This window comes from Patagioenas fasciata, chromosome 3, assembly GCF_037038585.1.
Source record: "Patagioenas fasciata isolate bPatFas1 chromosome 3, bPatFas1.hap1, whole genome shotgun sequence".
NCBI lineage: Eukaryota > Metazoa > Chordata > Aves > Columbiformes > Columbidae > Patagioenas > Patagioenas fasciata.
In genome coordinates, this window is record NC_092522.1 from 38,527,921 (window position 1) to 38,547,920 (window position 20,000).

General features: G+C 54.3%; 1 protein-coding gene across 4 annotated transcripts in view; it reads right to left on the reverse strand.

The window, feature by feature from the left end:
- Window positions 1–529: 529 nt before the first annotated feature.
- The window catches only part of TMEM63B (transmembrane protein 63B), a 47,622-nt gene continuing 28,151 nt past the window's right edge, over window positions 530–20,000 (reverse strand). Inside the window, exons 2-25 of one of the 4 annotated variants that reach the window (XM_065835924.2) lie at window positions 19,261–19,459; window positions 18,581–18,660; window positions 16,728–16,766; window positions 13,405–13,495; window positions 12,553–12,590; window positions 11,615–11,757; window positions 11,315–11,366; window positions 10,917–11,025; window positions 10,339–10,409; window positions 9,426–9,506; window positions 9,164–9,287; window positions 8,941–9,074; window positions 8,657–8,794; window positions 8,228–8,381; window positions 7,865–7,971; window positions 6,989–7,075; window positions 5,461–5,526; window positions 5,160–5,322; window positions 4,889–4,994; window positions 4,564–4,731; window positions 4,321–4,436; window positions 4,003–4,083; window positions 2,887–3,016; window positions 530–985 (exon numbers count right to left, since the gene is read on the reverse strand). In XM_065835924.2, coding sequence (XP_065691996.1) covers window positions 984–985; window positions 2,887–3,016; window positions 4,003–4,083; window positions 4,321–4,436; window positions 4,564–4,731; window positions 4,889–4,994; window positions 5,160–5,322; window positions 5,461–5,526; window positions 6,989–7,075; window positions 7,865–7,971; window positions 8,228–8,381; window positions 8,657–8,794; window positions 8,941–9,074; window positions 9,164–9,287; window positions 9,426–9,506; window positions 10,339–10,409; window positions 10,917–11,025; window positions 11,315–11,366; window positions 11,615–11,757; window positions 12,553–12,590; window positions 13,405–13,495; window positions 16,728–16,766; window positions 18,581–18,660; window positions 19,261–19,437 — 2,457 coding nt within the window. In that variant the 5' untranslated portion in view covers window positions 19,438–19,459 and the 3' untranslated portion in view covers window positions 530–983. Of the gene's footprint in view, window positions 3,017–4,002; window positions 4,084–4,320; window positions 4,437–4,563; window positions 4,732–4,888; window positions 4,995–5,159; window positions 5,323–5,460; window positions 5,527–6,988; window positions 7,076–7,864; window positions 7,972–8,227; window positions 8,382–8,656; window positions 8,795–8,940; window positions 9,075–9,163; window positions 9,288–9,425; window positions 9,507–10,338; window positions 10,410–10,916; window positions 11,026–11,314; window positions 11,367–11,614; window positions 11,758–12,552; window positions 12,591–13,404; window positions 13,496–16,727; window positions 16,767–18,580; window positions 18,661–19,260; window positions 19,460–20,000 lie in introns of all 4 variants that reach the window. The other 3 variants (XM_065835927.2, XM_065835926.2, XM_065835925.2) reach the window with 3 other exon arrangements.

Genomic DNA, 20,000 nt, shown 5'->3' on the forward strand with positions numbered 1-20,000 from the left:
GTGCTTTGGAGATGGCTGAGCTACAAGCAGCTTTGCATGGCCAGAAGGCACTCCCAGCCAAGCTGAGCTCCAGGGCTCTGGCACCCCTCACCCTTTCCCAAAAGCTATAGCTGCCCACCCAAGCCAGGCAAGGAGACAGGCTCCTGGATGCAGATGGCAACATACATTGCTATTGGGACCATAAGGTTGGGCTGACATCTGTCACCGAGGCTACTCCCCTCCCACACCATTCCCAAAGCATTCCAGCCCCACTTGCATGCAGCTCCTCATCCACCTGCTTTTATCAGCAAACCTTTGACACCTCTGCAAGATGGATGGAGAGCCTGCTTGGGCTGGGAGAGCCCGTGAACAGCAGCTGGGCTCCTGGCAGCCAGGCAGGGCTTGTGCTCGCACGGAGGGAGTGCACAAACCCCCCACTCCTCCTTTTGCACCACGCATGCTCCTGCATCCCTCCCGCAGCTGGGGTCCTCTCCTCCCAGGTCCCAGCCCCCAACCCGCTCCACAAAGAAAAGACTGCAAGAACAATAGCTCTTTTTTTTCCCGTTTTTCTTTTGTACACAAATATATACAGGGTATAATACACATCTCTACACAGACAGTGCCACTCGGAACATACCGCTCTCCACAGGCAAAGCCCCTCCCCAGCCACAGAGGCAGCCCCAGGCCACGGCCGTACCTACAGAGACTGGACCATCCCAGCCTGGCTGCTGGACTGGAGGCAAAGGTGGTAGGTGGGTGGAAGAGAAGCAGGATCAACATCCTCCCCGCCCCAGGCTGGGAGCAGACCAGGAGCTCCCAGCTCACATGTCCATTTCATCTCCAGCCCATCCCTGGAGGGGATAGGTGACACTCACCATGCCCGTCTGCACCCGCATGTGCTCCAGCCCCTGCAGAGCCCTGGGAGGTGGGGTGGCCTGCCCTTCCCACGCATCAAAGACCCACATCTCTTCCGCTCCATCCCCCCTTTCCTCCAGGCCTGGGATTCCTATAGAGAGGTGTACAGGAAAGTCAGCTATATCCTCCCCAGAGCAGCTCCCACTTGGCTCTGTGGGTCAAGCTCCCCTCCTCTACTGGGAGGCGAAGGGGAGAAAAGCCATGGGATGTGACCCCCCTTCCCCACAGCAGAGCTGGGCAGGGCTGACGCTTCACTTGTTCAGGTCTATTAAGGTGCTTGGAGCTCCAGGGCCAGCACAGGTGATTGAACAGGGAAATTACTGTTCCCTTCCACCCAGCCCCAGCAGATCCTGGAGGGCACTGAGCTTGGCCCCAATGAGCCAGAGCATTGCCTGCAGATGACAGGCAAATGGATGGGTGGTAGTGTCTGCAATGAGCACCAAACAGGATGGTGGCAGGGGTTGAGGGAAATAAATATAGCTCAATAGCAGGGAGATTTATAATTTTCCTTTATATTTTACACAAGGAGAAGGGGGAAGCAATTGAGGGAAACTGATCCTGCCAGAAACCTCCTCACAAAGAGCCTTTTAAACAGGGTCAGACCTCCTTGCAGGTGCTAGGGGCTCCAGTCCACCTCTCCCATCCATCCTGTCCCCTGCCTGCCTCTGAGACACAGCTATCACCAGGGAGGGGGAAAGGGCAGAGGTAGGGGAGGAAGAGCCCCCCTCTCAGGCTGGGCAATGCCAGGGGAGCCTCCACCCAGACAGGGCAGGTGATGAAAGCCAGCACAGCCCCACAAGGCTTTTGTGCTTTTGAAGGTGGTGGTGTTGCTTGCAGAGGGCTCCCAGGGGCTGCTCTTCCAGGGCTCCCTCCCTCTCCAACCACTTCAGCTGGGGGAAGATCCCACAGCAGCTCAGGGAAGGCAGCCCATGGGGTCCTGTCACAACCAGGCAGTGATGACCCCACAGGGTGCCCAGGGCTTGCAGTCCAGGACCCTTTCTCTCCTCTTCTTAGCACCCAGGAGAACTCCAGCACAGCCCCCCCCCCCCATTCCCAGGCCTGACTCTGCTGTGCAGACACGGGGCAGCAAAGGGGGCCACAGTACCACACAGGAGGCAGGTTGATTTGTTTGAAAAGGGAGAAATATGTGCAAAAAAAATGCCGCTTAAAATGATGCTGCAATCCCCCACCTGTGCCCCTGAGGGAGGAGGGGACAGGACCCGGGGCAGAGGCTGCCTGCGCCTCCTCCTGCCCACCAGAAATGCTCTCAGCGACCCTCACCCTGCGAGGGGTGGCCCAGCTCACACTAACCCTTCCCCGGCGTGATGTCACCCTGACCATAGGGCCAGGCTGTCACCTGGGGGAGGTCTCTGTCACCAACCCCTGTGCCTAGGCCTGCTCCTGGCATGTCCCACCAACGGGATGCTGCAAGGGGTTGAGAAAGGGCACAGAGGGGCATGGGGAGAAGGTGCAACAAAAGCCACCCCCCTACCTAGGGGCCACTTCCAATACATCAACTAAAGCTTTTTGTTTGTCACCTTCTTGCAAATCTAATAAATTATTAGTGTTTCTTGCCAGGAGGATGGGGAAGAGAAGGGGCCCTCAAAGGTTCTGCTTGTGCCCCTCCCCACAAAGCACCCAGCCTTCCCCCTCCCTGTGGGTCCAGAACAGCACTGCAAGGATCACAGTCCCCCTCTGCCCGAGCCCTTGGGGTTTTGGGGTCCAGGGACACCTTGAAGAAGGTAGCTAGTAATGAGCATGCCTGCCGAGCTGCTGCGCTGGTACAGGGCTGGAGGGGCAGGGGAACAGAGAGCTTGTTGAAGGCAGCAGCCATGGGGCATGGGTGGGCAAGGACAGCGGCCAGCACCCTCAGTGCCTCTTCCCGAATTCTCCATGCGCACAGCCTGCCCCACTCCTGGGCCTCTTTTCCCTTCCCTCCCTCCCTCCGAGGTCCCTACTGGTGGATCTCGTTCTCTATCAGGCTGTCCTCACACGATTGGAAATCCGTGTCGTTCATGCCATCCGCGTTGATGAGCTCCTCATCCTGTGACCCCTGCTCCTCCGACTCTGTTGCTTCGCCCTCCGGCGAGGAGTCCTGCAGCACTTGGGCAATGTACTTCTGCTGGGGTGGGTGAGGGGAGAGCAGAAACACACATGAGCCTGGGGGGCTTCTTGTGGCAGCAGAGTACAACCCGCAAAGCACCGTGAGAAAGGCTGAGCATGGGGATACGCTGGGAGGGCAAGGGAGTGTCCAGACTCCATGGGATGTACCGAGAGAGACGGTAAAAGCAAGGCTGGCCTGGCCGTGCAACAGCGCACGTGCCAAACCCTAGCATCCTGGGACAGGCAGCACCTCCAGGAAGCCAAGGCTGGGACACCACAAGGCTTTTCAGCTCTTTGGAGCCCATGTAGACTGGGAAGCTGTACTTGCCTCCTATAGGAGAGATGTCACCACCCTTAGGGATGTGAAGACTGGGAAGGAACTTGGATTCCACGTGCACACCCCAGCCCTGCTCTCCTGAAGAAGCAGGAGGCTCTGCTTTACCCCAAATCTCCGTGTACCCCCTGAACAGCTCTGCACATACTCCAACTAGAAAAATCTCATGGTGGAAGGAAGCAGCTGGAATGAACCAGTGAACCAAGGAGAAGTTCAGATAACTAACTCTGGGATCTCAGAGTTGGGCAGGGGAGGGGAGAGCCCTCAGAGCACTTTCATGGCCTTCAAGGCAAGGCCCACAGAGATCCCTGTGTGTTGGCAATAGGACCAGCCAGGTGGGTGACAACTGCTTCTGACAGGCAAGAGTGCAAAGATGCAGAATGAGAAGGGAGACTGACCCGGGTGGTTTCACTGTCCCAGCTGAGAGCGGGGCAGAGAGTAAATGCACAATGCCTGAGGAGCAGGAGGAAAAGGTTGTGCATCTGTGTGTGTAGGGGTTACACCTCATCATCCAGCTCAAGTGAGGGGCACAGTGCCCAACACTTGCCTCCCATCCTCACTGGGAGACTCAGAGGGGTGAGGAGAGAGATACTCAGACAGGGACTTCCCTCGCCCTTCCCAAACCTGGGTAAGGAGCACACCAGGGCATGGAGTTTGGGACAGGGACTCACAGCTGATTTGGGAGCTGGCAGACTGGTGGCAGGTCTTCCATTCCGCCTGTTTTCTATGGTGTCCACCTCCGTGTGGTCAATCTGGAGAGGAAAAGAGAAACTGAGAGGCTGCTGAGGGGAACACATTTGCTGTCCCACCACAGAAGCAGTATCCAGGCAGTTTGGACAGCCTTGTGACTGTCTCTTCCCTGAAGCCAGGTTTAAGAAGCTCTGCCAGGGAGCAGGCTGGGACCTCCCCCAGAGCCCCTGCTGTTTTGTGGCTGAGCTGTGCAGCAAAGGAGAAGGGTCCCGTACTCACAACCCATCACTCCCCCTCACCTTGTAGTTGTGAGCGCTGAGGTATTTGAAGTGCCCGAAGCAGACGTGACACAGGCAGATCACAATCGTGATCACGAGGACCACAAAGGTGAACATGGAAGTGGGGGCCAGGAACCCTGGGGCAAAGGAAAACCAAGGTGGTGGTGTGTCAGAGAGACCCTGACTGTGCTGCCAGGACCACAGCCTGGTCAGGGAAGCAGCTCTGCAGGAGACCGGGGACTGGCAGTCCAGCCCAAAGCTCACCTGTGCGCATGGTGGAGAAGAAGAGAAGCCAGAAGAGGCAGAGGATGGGGGCTGCCACCACCTGGTTCACAGCCCCTGAATGGATCTTCTTGTCCAGCTTGGCAGGCAGGTAAGCATAATACAGGTTGTATCGGTCCACCAGGTGCTTAAGCAGCATGTACATGAGCCCTGGGAGAAAGGGAGGGATGCCGGCAAAGTGGGGAATCATCCGCTTTCCCAGTGACTCTGACTGACAGGGAGTATCTCCCCAAAACCACACTTCTTGCCTCCTTGCCTTGAGCTCTCCCCAGTCTCTGACACAGGGAGGTGGAGGGGTATCACTTACCAAAAGGGACGATGATGGGGCAGGTGATGCTGTATGTCATGACCACAGTGAAGACGCACATCATCCAGGCGTAAGCAGCCCCAAACTGGAACTCGTAGGCCTGGTGCTGCAAGAAGGAACCGGGATCCGTCAACGTGGCCCTGAGAGCTGAGCAGGGGTGAGCAGCACACCCTGCCATACACACGGCATCGGGCCAGCCCCAACGGGACCTCACGACAGCACTCTCATTGCCCATGGAGGCCACAACCCAGCCCTCAGCCCCGCTACGTACGCGTTTGACGTTCCTCCGCTCGGCGGCCGAGCGGGCCAGGCAGAGGCGAATCATGTACATGAGCAAGCCAGGGATGCGCAGCAGGTCCATGGCGTTCCCAATGAAGGCAGAGGCGATGACGTAGTTGACGAAGAAGGCCCCGTTGTCTGGCAGGAACACGCACCTGGGGAGGTATGAGGAGAGCGGACTGCAGGGGCTGCTCCCTCCTTGCAGGGCAGCATCTGGGAGACCCCAGAACCTTTGGATGCCAACAAGAACCTCCCCCTGTTAAAAGAAGGGCCTTCTGCCCAACTCCACTTACTCAAATCGCACGGCAGCTTCGGCAAGGAATTTTTTGTCAAATAACCAGCGGAAAAACACATCCAAGCTATGAGGGAGAAGGCAAGAAGAAAAGAGGAACAGTCAGAAGCAGCAATACACAGACATGCACATGCAACTATGTGGAAGCTGCTCTAGGAGGACCCACAGCTCTGACCAGAGGCTGCTTTGTTCCCTCCTGGGACGTGCCACCAGCAACTATGTAAATCAGACACTGGGAAAATCAGTGCAGCATCCAAAAAGGGATGGAAAGCTTTGCACTCTCATATGTATTCTTATCCCCTTTCCCTTTACTATCAGTGAAGTATTTTCCTCTTCTCTCTGGGCACAACGTCCATGCAAGGAACAGGTGACTGACTCTACTGAAGAAACAGCTCAGGTACAAGGTACCCTTCAACACAGAGTAAAACAAAAAACAAAAGAACAAACAAACCCCCCAAAAAAACCCAAAACAACAACAAAAAAAACCCCAACCAACCCACCACAAACCCTTAGGAGAAACTCCCATTTTCCTCAATTCTGATTTTTTGATATGAAATCATCCAATCCTCTGGCACCTCAGGTATTGGTAGACAGATCTCCAGAGGCAACAGCAGGGGGACCAAGTCCAAGGAAATGTGGTGTGTTTAACGGTATCTGGTCAAAAAGCAAACCTTCCAAGAGCATTCCCCCGCCTAGGCCGTATTTTATATACAACCAGGGATTTTTAATCTGGCTGGGAAATGTTGCTGTAGTCACCCCCACTTAGACAGAGGACTATTCTTCTGCCTCTATCAGAGGGTTTGTCTATGCTCAGGAGCTGCCCAACTTCACCACTGAGGGGTTGTATCCCAAATCCTGAATTTAGGGGGGTATAGATCCTCCACCCTACAATGTGTAAGTAACTCCCTACCACAGTGAGAACCCCCCATCCCACCCCCCAATTTTTCCTTTCTCACACTGTTTCCCTACTCGGCCACTGTTCAGTGCTGGAAGCCCATGCTGATGGCTGGCACGTCTGTGTGCCACCAGGCATTTCTGTAACCCCTGCAGGAAGATTTGGGGCTCACATCCAAATAGCTGAGCATTGCTGCAGCTTACACATAACTAGCCCAGCCAGCCAAGCAGTGCAACTGACTCAGTTCTGGCTCAAACAGGGAAATCACAAGTTTTATGCAAAATTCAGAGTATGTACCGAACATAGAGGCGGAAAGTGCCTCGTTCACCAGCAGACCTTGACCAGATTTTTCATATGTGTCCATCAACTGTGCCAATTTTTGCTGCATTATACATAACACCATGGCACATGTCAATGTGTCTGCCGATTGATTCTATAAGCTCCTATAGACCCAGACAGATATGGTCTGGCCTGTCCCCCCAACCAGAACTAAATGCCACGTTCCCAAAGGGATGGTGGCCAGGGCACTTGTGCAGTGGGGAAAGGATGTAATGGAGGAGAACAACCAGGGTGCATCTCAACCCTCCCCATTTTCCAGGTCTCTGCACTTGCTATCCCTTTCCACCACCCCTACCTGCTCAGGCCCAGCGATGGCAGCAGCAAGACCATGAAGATGAGAAAGGTGTAACACTTGTGCATGGTTGTCCTGTTCTCTCCAGACCTGTGGGCAGATATAATGCTGTTAACCTTTCACTCTCGCCCCACCAGCCCCAGGAACAGTGTGCCCTCTCAGAGAGCACTTCCCAGTATCTAATTGGAATCCCACCCTGTCCACTACTGGTACATGAATATGTGTCCTTTCCCTTTGGTGTGCCTGAGGTCTAGTTCTCAAGTCCCAGATCCTCTCTCCTTGTCTCATAGGCCCTCCCACCCCCCTCACATCTTTAGTGGAGACTCTGCAGTCGCCTCTCTTGACCTGCAATTCTCAGAGCTGGTGACATCCTCCCCACCAGTCTTTGCAACACAGAGCAGAAAACAAACCTTACATCGCTTGTTCTGTGGGGAATGTGCCTCACAAGCATCACGTTTCTAGTGCTATGCACTTTAAATGCCTTCCCTATGGCCAGAAGCCATGGTGACAAAGGCGATTTTTCCCTTGGAAAAGCTATGACTTGCATCGGTACAGGCACACCACCCTGCCTGCATACTGGAGGCAAGGCTTCCCTCACTACTAGCACTTCTCACAGTGACCAGCTCCAGCTCCTCCCAGCTTTCTTCTTCTTGTAGACCTACAGACTCTGCTCACACAACCACACTGCACAACAACAGCTAAGGACTGGCAGAACAGCTGTCCACAGCAGACCCCAGATGTCCAAGAGGTGCAACATAACATCATGCTTGGAGTGGGAGACAGAAGTTCAAGCAAAAGGACCCAGCCAGGAGCTGGAGAAGTGTCTAGTGGCCAGACAGCATGCTGGCGTGACTAAGAACAGGCGCTGGCTGTCCTTACCTGGTCCAGTGCGCTTCGAAGAAGGCAGAGTAATACACGATGGTGGGCAGCAGAGCAGAGAAGCACCACAGCAGCAGGGTGGGGAAGAACTGGGTGATGATGGGGTTCTGCAACGAGGCAGAGAGTGTGTTACAGGGTGCAGCAGCTCTTGCGCCACAGGTTCAGCTGCCTTTGCTGACGCCAGGTCCCCAGCACCATGGCTGCCACTGCACTCTGGCCAGGCTCAGCACCTCCTCACGGTCAGGCTGACAGGACCTGAGAAATGCTGACAGCCTCTTTCCCTACCCTCTCCTTTGCAGGGACTGTTGTGCCTTGGGGTGGTTCCCGTGCTACTTATCCTGCACCCATCTCCCAAAGCCTTACATTGAGGTACTCCACAGGCTTGGTGACATTGAACTTGTCCATAGTGGTGATGATGATAGCAGGGGTGGTGAGGAAGAAGAGGAGGATGAAGAGGACCACATTGATCACGAGGCAGCGGATCCACCAGATGAAGCCCCGGATAGAGAGGTGCTCCCTGGGAGAGGGGAAGGCAGGCATCAGGAGGGCTGCGTGGGAGGAAAAGGGCAGGTCCGGGGCCTCACATACACACCATGGCCCCACCTGCACAAACAGCACTTGGGGTACCAGCTCAAGGCTCTGACCCTCCAAGCCAGATCAGACCTCTGGCTCAGACAGGCTGGGCTTCAGCAGAAGCAACTTAGTTACCAGAGGAGCAGATGGGAAGGAAGACGGGGAGGGTGCACCCCTTTCCCATCAGCAGGGCCTGCTGAGCCCAACAGAGCTGCTCACCAGTAGATGTTCTGTGGGTCAGGGGCGTAGCTGACGGTCCAGTTGGAGACATGAAGGGACTCGCTGCAGGAGGAGGCCCTGGGCTCCCCACGGCATGCACAGCCCTGGCACTTACAAGCGTTGAAATCTTTGAGGATTCTGGAGAAGAGCAAGAGGGAGACACTGACATAGAGGGCTGGCAGGGACAAGGTGAGTGGGATGCTTTAGTGCTGGCATTCCTCTTATTTAAGGCAAGAGCTGGGACAGGTCAGCTTCTTGGGGAGGACAGGACCCTTTTCACTCACATGGCTGTGATGGTTTCATTGTGGAAGGTGACAAAGGCCATCCCCAGAGGCTTTTCGTTCACCTTCTCCTTCTCCCGCTTGTAGTCATCTTTGAGTTTCTCCTCCAGCTTGGTATAGTACTCAATGGCCTCCACCTGGGCAGGGGGACAGGGGTCAGAGCGGAGACCTGGGGACTCAAGCACCCATATGCCCTGCCACCCAACACCTCCAGCTCTTTCCCCACCTCCTCACAGCCCCTGATGACACAGCAGCACAGGTGGCCACAGGGCTTGGGGTTAATCATGGATGGGGTGTTCTCCTTGCTCTGCAGGTTGGTGAAGTAGATTCGCCCACGCTCAGCTTTCTTCCTGAAATGAGAGAGCGGAAGAGGCAGAAGGGAAGAAAAAGAAAGAGGGTGGCTCAGAAACGCTTCTGTGGCACCAGACTCGAGGGGGGGACCATGGCAACAGTTCCCCCTGTCTTCTCTCTGCCAAACCAGGGCTTACCTCTCCGCGTCAAGGAACATCAGCCGGGCCACATCATAGCAGGGACGGGCCTCCAGAACAGTGCAGTTGGCGTAGGCCTCCCTGAGGACGGGAACCACCAGCTCATCATACCAGTACCAAAGGCTGTACCCTCAAGCAAAGCCCATGCTCCCAGGACTACTTTCCTGCCCTGGGCTAAGTGTCATGATGCACAGCAAGAGCTTGCTGGGGGCAGCAGGGGAGCCTGCAGGCTCTGTTCCTTATAGTGGAAACCCCACATGGGGAAAAGGCCATATCTTCTGGGCTCTGGTATGAGGAGCCTCTTTGGACTTTTGTCTTGTGGTAGCATGGCAACCCTCTGACCCCACACCCCCTCTCTGCCTTCACGGATCACAGGACTTGGGATCAGATACAGGCAGAAGGGTTCACAAAGGGTACAAAGTATTTCTCCTCTCCTCACAGTCCCTCTGAACACGGCCCTGACAGTGTGTTCACTGAAGTCCTGATGGAAGAGGAATTTAATTTTTTCCTTAAAAAGAAAAATATACTTCTCTACAAGCACTGCAATCAGGGCAAACGCAGCAGCACAACATCCCATAGTCACTGCTTGAGCGCCTCCTGCCTGCATCTCATGTCTGAGCTTGACTACATCTCAAGACATGCCCTGTCCACTATTTAACATGCTGACCCCCTATGGCTCTGCAAGAGGTAGATGAGCAACATTCCAAGGCACAAAACCAAGGACACCACACTCTCAGATAAAAGTTTGTGCATAAAAATAAGAGCAAGATGCCCAAAATAAACACATTCAGGGATTTTAACTAGCTTTCTGCTCTCAATGTATTATTGCCATTCCAGGTAACACTAGCACTATCCCAATTAAAGTCTGCCCTATAACAGGGATGTTTTTAATTGGGGACACAGTGAGGCTCACTCAAAATGCTTCTTGATTTTCTCTGGCTCAGCATATTTTGAGATCCCATTGATGAAGAGAGTTCGCTTAACCTGGAAGGAAGGAAATAAAAAAGGAGATGGCAGGTGAAAGACCAGACTGCAGCAACACCGCCCCCAGCGCCTGAGTCAGTGATGGGAAAGGGCAGCCCCATGACTTCTAGCACCCAGGGCTGCCCTTCTCCTCTGCTTCCACTACCTGCCGCCATCCTAGTGCACTGCAGATTGACAGGCTAGGGGCTTACACTCCAGTGTCTCAAGAGAAATAGGGGGTACCCTTAAGAAATAAAGAAAGCAAAAGCAGCTGGAGCAACCCCTGAGGAAGGTATGGGGTCCCCCTGATATGTTCACACAGCGCAGGCCTCTCCTGCTTCCCCACATGCACCCAGGGCTGCTGCTCTGGAGATCTGCCTTTGGCCAGGTGGAATAAAAGAACAGCCAAAACAATACAGCCCCAAATTGCTGTGGGAAGCGGGGTGCTCAGCACTGGCTCCGAGGCCACCTGACTTGATGGAAGGGCACAGGAAAATGTGCCTGGGAGAGTGGCCAGATCCTGCTCACCAAGTCATCCTCTTTGTAGCGCATCTTGGAGGTGTGCCGGCGCATGCTGTACACCGTCAGCAGCAGGTACAGGAAGGCAAAAGATGTGTGCAGCCACAGCAGGTTATTCCTGTGACAAGGGAGACCATAGAGGTCAAGGCAAGGTTGACGCTACAAGTCTGCATATAGCTGGTCAGGCCCTGAGGGCAACAGGGCCATGAGCAATGTAACCTGTGTAGCACCCACATGCCCTACAACCAACTTGCAGCAGCTCAGCCTGGAAATTGGAGTAGGGACAGTAACCTCACAGTGAGGGCAGAAATGCAACCCCCAAGGAGCTGAGGCTCCACAGCAAGTGGATATTTTAAAAATACCCCCCTGAGGCCCTCAATTACCATCTCACCCGTGCCCACACATACCCAGAATTCAAGTTAGCGATAGTTGTCCTCCCAAAGCTGTAGGCGTTGTTTTCTAGGGAGAAAAAGGCAGACATGAGCATGTTCAGTTACACTGACTGGCACAGAGCACCACTCGGGTGCAGAGCACTCCAAAACCCAAGCTTGCTTAGGATGACCCTCTGGATGCACCGTGCTCAAAATGGGACAGCCGTCAGGATTTGTCTGTATCAGTCCTGTCCTGCCCTCCGCTGGTCCCCAGTGGCCTGGGACACGGTGTTGAAAGCAGCTCCCCCAGCCCAGCCAGAAGCTCCCTGCTCTCACCTAGTAGGTCCCCTGAGAAGTTGACAGGCAACACGATGCCCACAGAGAGCACACCCACGGCCACCAGCAGCCCAATGATGTGCCTCTGGAAGGACAGGTAGTGCACCGCATCACCCCCGCACTTGTCCCGGATCTCATCATCCCTGCCAGGAAGAAAAAGGCCATCAGACAACCTTCTGTATTTCCTCAAGTGCTGGACAGAAGAGCAGGGTCACAGCTACCCTCCTGGATTGAGGCCACACAGCACCCCTGGTTCTGCCCTACAGAGCTGTGGCCAGGCCCTTGGGTAGGGAGCCCAGCACTCAGACTTGAACCAGCCTGGGCAGAAAACTGCCCCTGCAATGCTTACTGCAGCCCCACTGCCCACAGCCCTGCCCTCTGCACCCTCATCCCCCCCTCCCCGCCCCCAGGCAGCTGGACACACATATACCCCACCTCACACCCTTCTGGGGCACCTTGCCTCCCCTGCTGAGATATAGGATGGCTGACACTATCCCACAGTGCTCTGAAAACAAGGAATGCCTAGGAGACCAGTAATAAGCACCATCAGATTGCGGGTGTCTCCCTGCATCCTCTAGTCCCCATTCGTAGCCATTCCATGGACAGCAGTGCCCCTAGCAAGAGTCCAAGGCAGAGAAGCATCTCTGCAGAGCAGCAGACAGTGTTTCTGAGATGGGACTGAGGCAGGGGAGACCTGGGCTGGGTGCTCTCCTCTGTCACAGACCTGCTGTGTGACCTTAGTTCTGGCTTTAGGACTCCTCATCTAGTCCCATCTCTGCTTGTCCTCTCCAGGGGACACTTTGCTTGTGCTCTTCAGAAAAGAGGCTGCAGCAAGGGCAGCACCTTCACACAGTTGTACTGCGCTGTGTGTCCCACTGCCCTGCACTAGCTCTTCTTCTTCCCACATGGGTCCCCTCTGCAGGTCCTGGGGCACTTACTTTATCCTGAAGATGGCTGTCAGCCAGGAGCAGAAACCCTGTGCAGAAACAAGACAAAAGGGTCTCCCATCACGCTGTGTTTCTTCATCCCTGCTCTCTCTTTCAAAGGCTCAGGGGTTAGGCTGGTGTCCTTGCACCTCCACAGACATGGCTCAGGGGAGACAGACCATGAGCACACAGAACACGCAGAGCCGTGGATGGGCCAAGGAGATGACAGTGCTACTCCATGGGGCACAACATAGGCTGGACTCTGCCATGTGGCTGTTCCCTGCCAACCATCAGCTCAACCTCCCAGGTGATCTACAGGCTCCTGGCTAGCATGGAAGCTCTCCACAGCCTAGGGACACCCAGAAAATTCGCCATACAGGTACTTTAGCCATCATCCTGGCTAAGAGGAGCTCTGCAGGGACTGGGAAGGTGGGCTGGGTTGAGCCAGTGCTCCTCAAAGGACAACTCAAGCAGGAATATTTCCTGAGAGCTTCACCTTACTACCCAACCATCACACCCCATTATCCTCCTGAACCGTGATTCCACTTTAGAGAGGAAAACAGCAGCAGAGGTAGACAGCAGTGTGAGGGGGAGCTGGCAAGTATTGTTTGTAATGCAGAGATGACAGGTTGGACAGATGTCCATTAAGTCACAGAGGTGTATAGCCTACTTATTTAAGCACATGTCTAGAAGCTATGTAGTTATATCTCCTTGAGTTCTATACCACGCTGACACACTACAAAGTCTAGGACCTAAGGCCCGGGGATGGGCAAACAGTGTTTCTTCTGAAGAGCCCTTGTTTCAGGCAAGCTGTGGGCTCCTGGCCACTCAAAGGCAAGGTGTTTGACTCCTGCTGTTACTCACGTTATCCCTCTGGTCAAAGTCCACAGAGCTGGAGACGGAGGTGAGGCGCTCATAGCGGTCGTGGTTGTCGGAGTGCAGGGCGGAGGCTACGCTATAATGACAAGTGGGAGGTGAGGGAGAAAGTTAGAAGATGCAAGGAGGCAGCCCAGCCAGGGAACCAAGAGCACTCAGAAGATCAGTGGTTAATTCAGGTCAGTTTGCCCCAGGTGAGATGGAGAGAGGTGAGACCAGAGAGCAGAGGTAGCAGTAAGCAGAGACTCCCTCCTCAGATGGCACCCAGAGCCCAGCAGCCCCCATGGCCTTGGCTGTGGATGCAGGGAAACTCAGGAGGAGGAAGGCAGGTGAGCCCCAGCGGCTGTGCTGCCCAGAGCCAGGCTCAGCCCAACCTGTTCCACAGCTGCAGCTGGGGCTCCTGCCTGTAAATCCCTCCAGCAGGAGCAGGGCAGGCAGCTGGAAGTGAACAACTGCAGGCTAAAAGACAGGAAAGAAAGAGAGGTGAATATTCCAGACCACTTTAATTCAGGCACAGCCAGGTACCTAGATGAAGAACCTGCAGCTGAAGCATCCAAGGCAGACAATGCCCACTACAAATGGCGATGGAGGGCAGCTGGCAAAGGAAATGGGTTTGGTCCAGAGACCTAAATTAAACAGTACTTGCAAGATGACAACAGCAGGTCGGGACCCCGGAGGTACAAGAAGAGATAGGGCTGATCTGAAGGATCAGAAAAGGAAGAAACCAGACGAAAACATTGTCTCCTTATAGCCAGCACGGGCTCAAGAAGGATCAGATGGACAAGAACCCAGAGAAAAAGTAGCTAAGAGACAAGTTCCAGAGACAAGGTGGATGACACTATAGGAAAGAGAACAAGCAAAGACCCTGCTGAAAGAAAGAGGACAGGACATGTGGCCTCCCTCAGAGCAGAGCAGCACCTGGTGAGTCCCTAGCTGGGAGTAATGGAGAAAGGGAAAGGAGATTAGGTGAAGGTCATGGGACTACAGCAGTGCAGATTAGACAGCGATAAGCAGCCTTGCAACTGCACAGCCCAGCACCCTGCTAAGCTGGAGAGACAGCTTCAACCAAGCTCTCAGTCCTTCAGCCCTTTAAAAATCCCAGAGGCCGTGCAGGTGGGTGCAAGGAGTGAGGATGAATTTCTGCTGTCTGCAGCCCCAAGGAGAGCCCAGACATCATGACAGGGTGCACTTCTGGCTTCTTGGTACTGGAAAAGCAGAGGGCAGAGCAGAAGCAGCACTGGAGGGAACTACTAAGAAGAGTGCCATGTCAGCTTCATTCAAGAGGATGCACAGAAGATCATCAACATGACCAGCAGTAGTGAGAAGACAGAGGAAGCCAAACCTTGCCAAAGATGAGAAGCTGACAGAGGGAGCTCCAACTGTACCTGTACCCAGCTGAAGGCTTTTTAAAGCAAAGCACTAACAAATCAAGTGGGTGGAAGCAAGATTGCCCTAAACAGCAAGAAGATTAAGGTGAGACCCTGTCTGCTGCCCCAGGTTTGGTGCCAGCCCTGCCAGGGAAGGAGAAGGATGGGGTTCGAGGCACGGCTAGCCTCAGCCCAAGGCAATCGCTGGCTCTGGGCAGTGAGGCCAGGCATGTCATGGAAAAAGCTTGCTGTGGTGGGAGGCAGGAGGGGACTGTGAGGGTGGCAAGCCCCACAGGGCTCTGTGATCACTACCCTTATACACAGAGGTGCAGGTAGGTTGCCATGAGCTCCTGGTGCATATTGAGTCACCATTTCAGAATGCTGATGGCTAACGCAAGCCCTGGCGAGGGGCGGGACAAGGGCACTATGCCAGTTCTCAGTCAAAGGGACAAGTCTGAGGAGGATGCCTTCCCCCACCAAGATGGATGGTGCACAGTCAAGGGCTGGGAGCAGCAGGTGGCATACACATGTCCTTAACCTGCCATCACCTGCCACCATGCTCCAGCACAGAGAAAAGCTGGGATGGGAAGGTGCCACCAGCCTTGGAGGAGCACAGCCAGGACAAGGTTTCCTTGCTTAGCTCCACAGGCTTTTGGAAATTTCTGGCTATCAACATTGTCCCAACTCAAGCAGCAGATTTTAAGCAGAGTGAGATGGGTGGGGAGGTGCGTCAGCAGAGGGCTCCAGCAAGCTCAGATGAAGAATGGGAGCAGGAAGAAGCAGCACCCTGGTGAGACAAGAACTTGTGAGGATAACTGAAGTGGCCACCCTAAAAAGTCTCAGAGCACAATGGCTCTGCTACATCTGCCTTAATTCCCCCACAAAGTGTTAGCAGTGAAAAGTTGCCAGACACACCTGAAGCAAGGCCAATCACTAGTGCAGCATTCAAGCATGAGTGAGAGGTCCCCTCTATGCCAGATACCTAAGCTAACATCACCTCTGTTTTCACAGCTCCAATGGCTCTGATCTTTTGGGGACAAGAACAACCACAAAAATAGGAGCACTCCTGTACCCTTTCAAGGCAGTAGCAGTGGCAGGCCCCAGCTTTGCAAGTGATGGAGTATGAGAAGTGAGGCTGCAGCTTGCTGCCCTGGCCTCAGACACATGTCTCCTGGTTGGAGAGACCATTGCAGGCTCTGCACCACCAGCTGGTCATCTCCTCTGCAGCATGTACCACCCAGCCAGTCAGCAAGACTCAGGGATGCTCTTTTCTTAGGCATAAAAGCAGCAAGGAGTGAAGAGCAGGGAGAGAGGGTCCATGGCAGCGCTTAATGGGCAATGTCAGGCCAAGGTGCTGGAGGATGCTCTCAGCAGTGCTGAGGAATGAAGTTTGCTTCTGCAGTTGGAGACAAAGGAGAAGTATGCTGCCTTGCTGGATGTGCTGCCAGCCAGGGGCAGGTGGCAAGGGATAAGGGCCAACACTTGCCCTGGTGCCAGCAGCCTCATGGGGTAAAGGAAAAAGAGAAGTCTTGCAAACTGGTGACAACCTCTGCACCTGGGTGACCTGAGCACGCTGTGGGCTCAGGCAACCAGGTTTGTTTTCTCTGTTGTAAGGCAGGACAGCTGGACACAGGCAAGTAGAGCAGCGTAGGTGATGTGGCACCTTTTGCCTTGGCTGGGCCTGGGAGCTCCTTGGCATTACTGCCCTCAGGGAGCATTTAAGAGCTACTAGGGGAAAACCAGTATGCATTCACTCATAGTAGTGGCTGACACAAAGGAAAGGGAAAGAGAAGAGGATAAATCCACCGAGAGGCACAAATCCCAGCCTGAATTCCCAACCACTTAAATTAGTTCAGAAGCGAGACAGAAAACTGGAAAAGAAAAGGAGAAAGAGAGTGCAAGCAAGAAAGAGAGATGAAACAAGACCCTGAAAAAACAACATACTATTCCCGCTCCTCTCGCTCCGTCTGCCAGTGTCGGCGCCTGGGGGCACAGAAACAGAAAAGGAGAGGTTACAACCATATGAGCAGGTGCTGGGTCTCCTCCATCGCAGGGAGCTATGCACCCAACAGGGCTCCACATGTCCTGAGGAAGAGAAACCTGCTGATGGTCAGGCTGGAGAAGAACCTCCTTCCAAAGCCCACTGCCCCTCTAAGCCACAACAACCCAGAGCCCCCACGGCTTTGCTGCCAGCTCAAGGCAAGCTAGTCTGACTCCACAATGTGGGCACCCAGGGAGCTCCTGAGGGACAAGGCTAGGCAGGACAGCCTGCCAGGCCTGCTCAGCTGCCATCTGAGCTCCCCTTCCATGTCCCTCTGTCCCACCCAGGCAACCAACATGCTTGCATTCCACCCTCCCACAACACTCACATCCCAGGCTGCAGCCAGGCCAAGCAGCAGGGACTTTTCCCCTGGGAACCCAGTCCTGGTGATCTGCAGCCCTTACCACAGCCATGCTGTCCCCCTCTCTGTGCTTACCAACTCTCCCTCACCAAACAGCTGGCACCTCTGCCTACAAGCACTGCTCCCACTCCCTTGCACCCAGGGAGCTCAGGCACTGCCTCTGAGAAGGGCCAGCCCTCGCACCAGGTGGCAGGTCAGAGCTGTGCAGCCCCTGTGGCCACCAGCCAGTGCCTGGGTCCAGAGAGCCTCACCCCAGGAAGCTGCTGCCCTCTCCCCAGTGAGGTTTCAAACGGCTGTTCTCTTCTCCTCACATTCCCCAGTGCCTCTGCATTGCTGATTTCCCCAGCCAGGCCAGAAAAGGAGTGGCAGAGGAGCCACTGGGACACAGCTGCTTATCTAAGACTACCCAGGACGGCTTATCTAAATGAGAAGAGTTCCTGGTTCAACGATGGAAGAAAACAACCCTTTCCACTGCTGTGTAGGGAAGTGCTCAAGAGCAGCCTGCTGGAATCTGTATTGCCAAAGGAACCAAAGAGGCCACAGCTCAGCCCCATCCAAGCCTTTGGGCACAATGAGCTTGTGGAACTGATCAAGGGCAAGATGAACCTACCACAGCCAGCCTTCAAAAGCCACACGTTGCCTCCAGCACTTGACAAAGAACCACAGGCACAGCAAATCACCCTTGGAGTGAGGTGAACTAGCTGTACAACCTCTCTAGCTTTATCAAGGAGAGCTCGTTGTTCTGAACTGGTAGAAAATAATCTTTGTCCTTCCTGCTGCTGACAGCAGAAACAAGAAGAGCATTTCACTCTGGTGTGGAGCTGCTATCCCTGATGGGCCCTGGCTTTTGCCAACAGACACTGTAGCCCACAAATGCATTGGGCAAGAAGGATCCATACCCAGACCAACTCATGACTACTTGGGATGCCAGCTAAACTCACATTAGCACAGCAGTGCCGCACCTAGAAACAGAGCCTACAGCTTTCAAGTGTTCTTAACAAGAACTGCATCCAGCAGAGCCACAAAGACACCCTCAGAAGCTTAACAAAGCCTTCACTGTGGTAGCCTTCACCTTCCCTGTGACCTCTTTTCCTCTCTCTCCTCCCGGCATCTGCTGTTCCTCTGTAAGGGCCCCTGCACACCTCTGTCACTGTATGGACCATAAGCGATTTGGAGCCAGCAGGGACCATTTCTTGTTTTGGAAGAAGAATGCTGTAACAAAAAAGCTGGTAAGCGGGGATTTTTCCTGTTCCTGGAGCTCAGAGGATGCAACTGGCATGCTTGCCTCTCCTCCCCAGCTGCCTCTGTCACAAGCATGGGGATTTATCCCTTCTTCCCCACAGCAAAGAAGGGTACCACTCATGTCTTGTTTTCCTGGTCTGCTCCCAGGCTTACCTGTCAGCATCAGTCACCAGGGCCAGGCGTCCATAGTCCCAAGCAACTTTACGCAAAATTGAAAAGACAAACAACAGTGCCTGGAAGAGAGCAAAGGAAGAGCTGTGAGATGAGGCATTGTCCCGCTCTGTCCTTGTCCTCTGTGTGCAGAGCCAGAGCAACAGGGAGGGCAGCTAAAGGCACACAGAGGCCATGGGACAGCACAAGTTTCCCAGGGCTGTTCAAGATCAGATTGTTTGGATGGCCGTGGGAGGTAGAGGTCCAGGATGCAGCACACAGCAACTAAGTCAGCCACAAGATCAAAAGGCCCCCTGGTCCCAAGGAGGTGAAATTATGGCTATAGTATCTGTGGTCCTGCAGTTCCTAAGGAGGAACAAGCAAAGACTTTGGGTGGATAAAGATGCACGGACTTGGCACCACAAGCAGGAGTTTTGGGATGTAGGACTGCCCTAATCTGACCCATGTTCTCAGGAAAATTTGCAAAACCCTTCCATGGGCTCAGTGTGGTGGTACTGGCGTCAAGTCAGTAGTGGCTAAGGGGCATGATCAGCACTATAAAATCAGCCAGCAGCAAAGTCTGGGATGGCATCTGGGGCCCTCAACTCTAACCACCCGACCATAGTCCTCCTTTCACAGCTAAATAGGGGAGAAGGTGCTGAAGGAATAGCAGGTAGACTTACGAGAAAGCACATAAAGTCAAGGGCTAGGACGGTGGGCACCCCACCGAAGGGCAGCCCCTGCAGCACAGTGCTGCGGATGCGGGCGCTGTAGCAGTAGTCCTTGGTGCTGTTGCTGCATGTGGAGGCTTTGCAGGTGGCCCCTGCCGAGCCCAGGGTGGCAATCACGTAGGGAAGCATCTCTACAGCTTCATCGTCTTCCCTGAGAAAAGGAGAGAAAGGCCTGGTTAGACACACACCAGCTGGACAACAGTGTAGCCCTGTTGGAGTCAGGGGCCAACTTTGCCTGCTCTCTCAGGGTCCTCTGCACTACAGGATTTCCCTGGGAAACAGTGTCCAGGGACAAGATCATCTGGAGAAGCCTGCTGAGTTTGGAGAGTGCTGGAAGAGCGCAGGTGCTCAGCAGCTGTGGTCACACCACGCACAGTCCCAGAGCTCTCTTCCTTGTTACCCCATGCTGACACCATTTAGGTGCACCTCCTTCTCACCAACTACTCCTCTTCGTGAGGACCTGGTGTCTCAGCTCCTGCCCCTCAGAGAGAACATTTAGGTACAGGAAAGAACAAAGGGATGGGGTGGTGAGGACATGAGGTCACGTCTGGATGATAGAAACAAACCGCTATGGGACAGTTGCTGCATCATGATCCCACACTTTCCTTTGCCTGGCTGCATGCCACCAGCTTTGTTAGGCTGAATCACCACCTTCTGCAAGCCTCAGCCCCCAGCTCCCAGGGCACCCATCA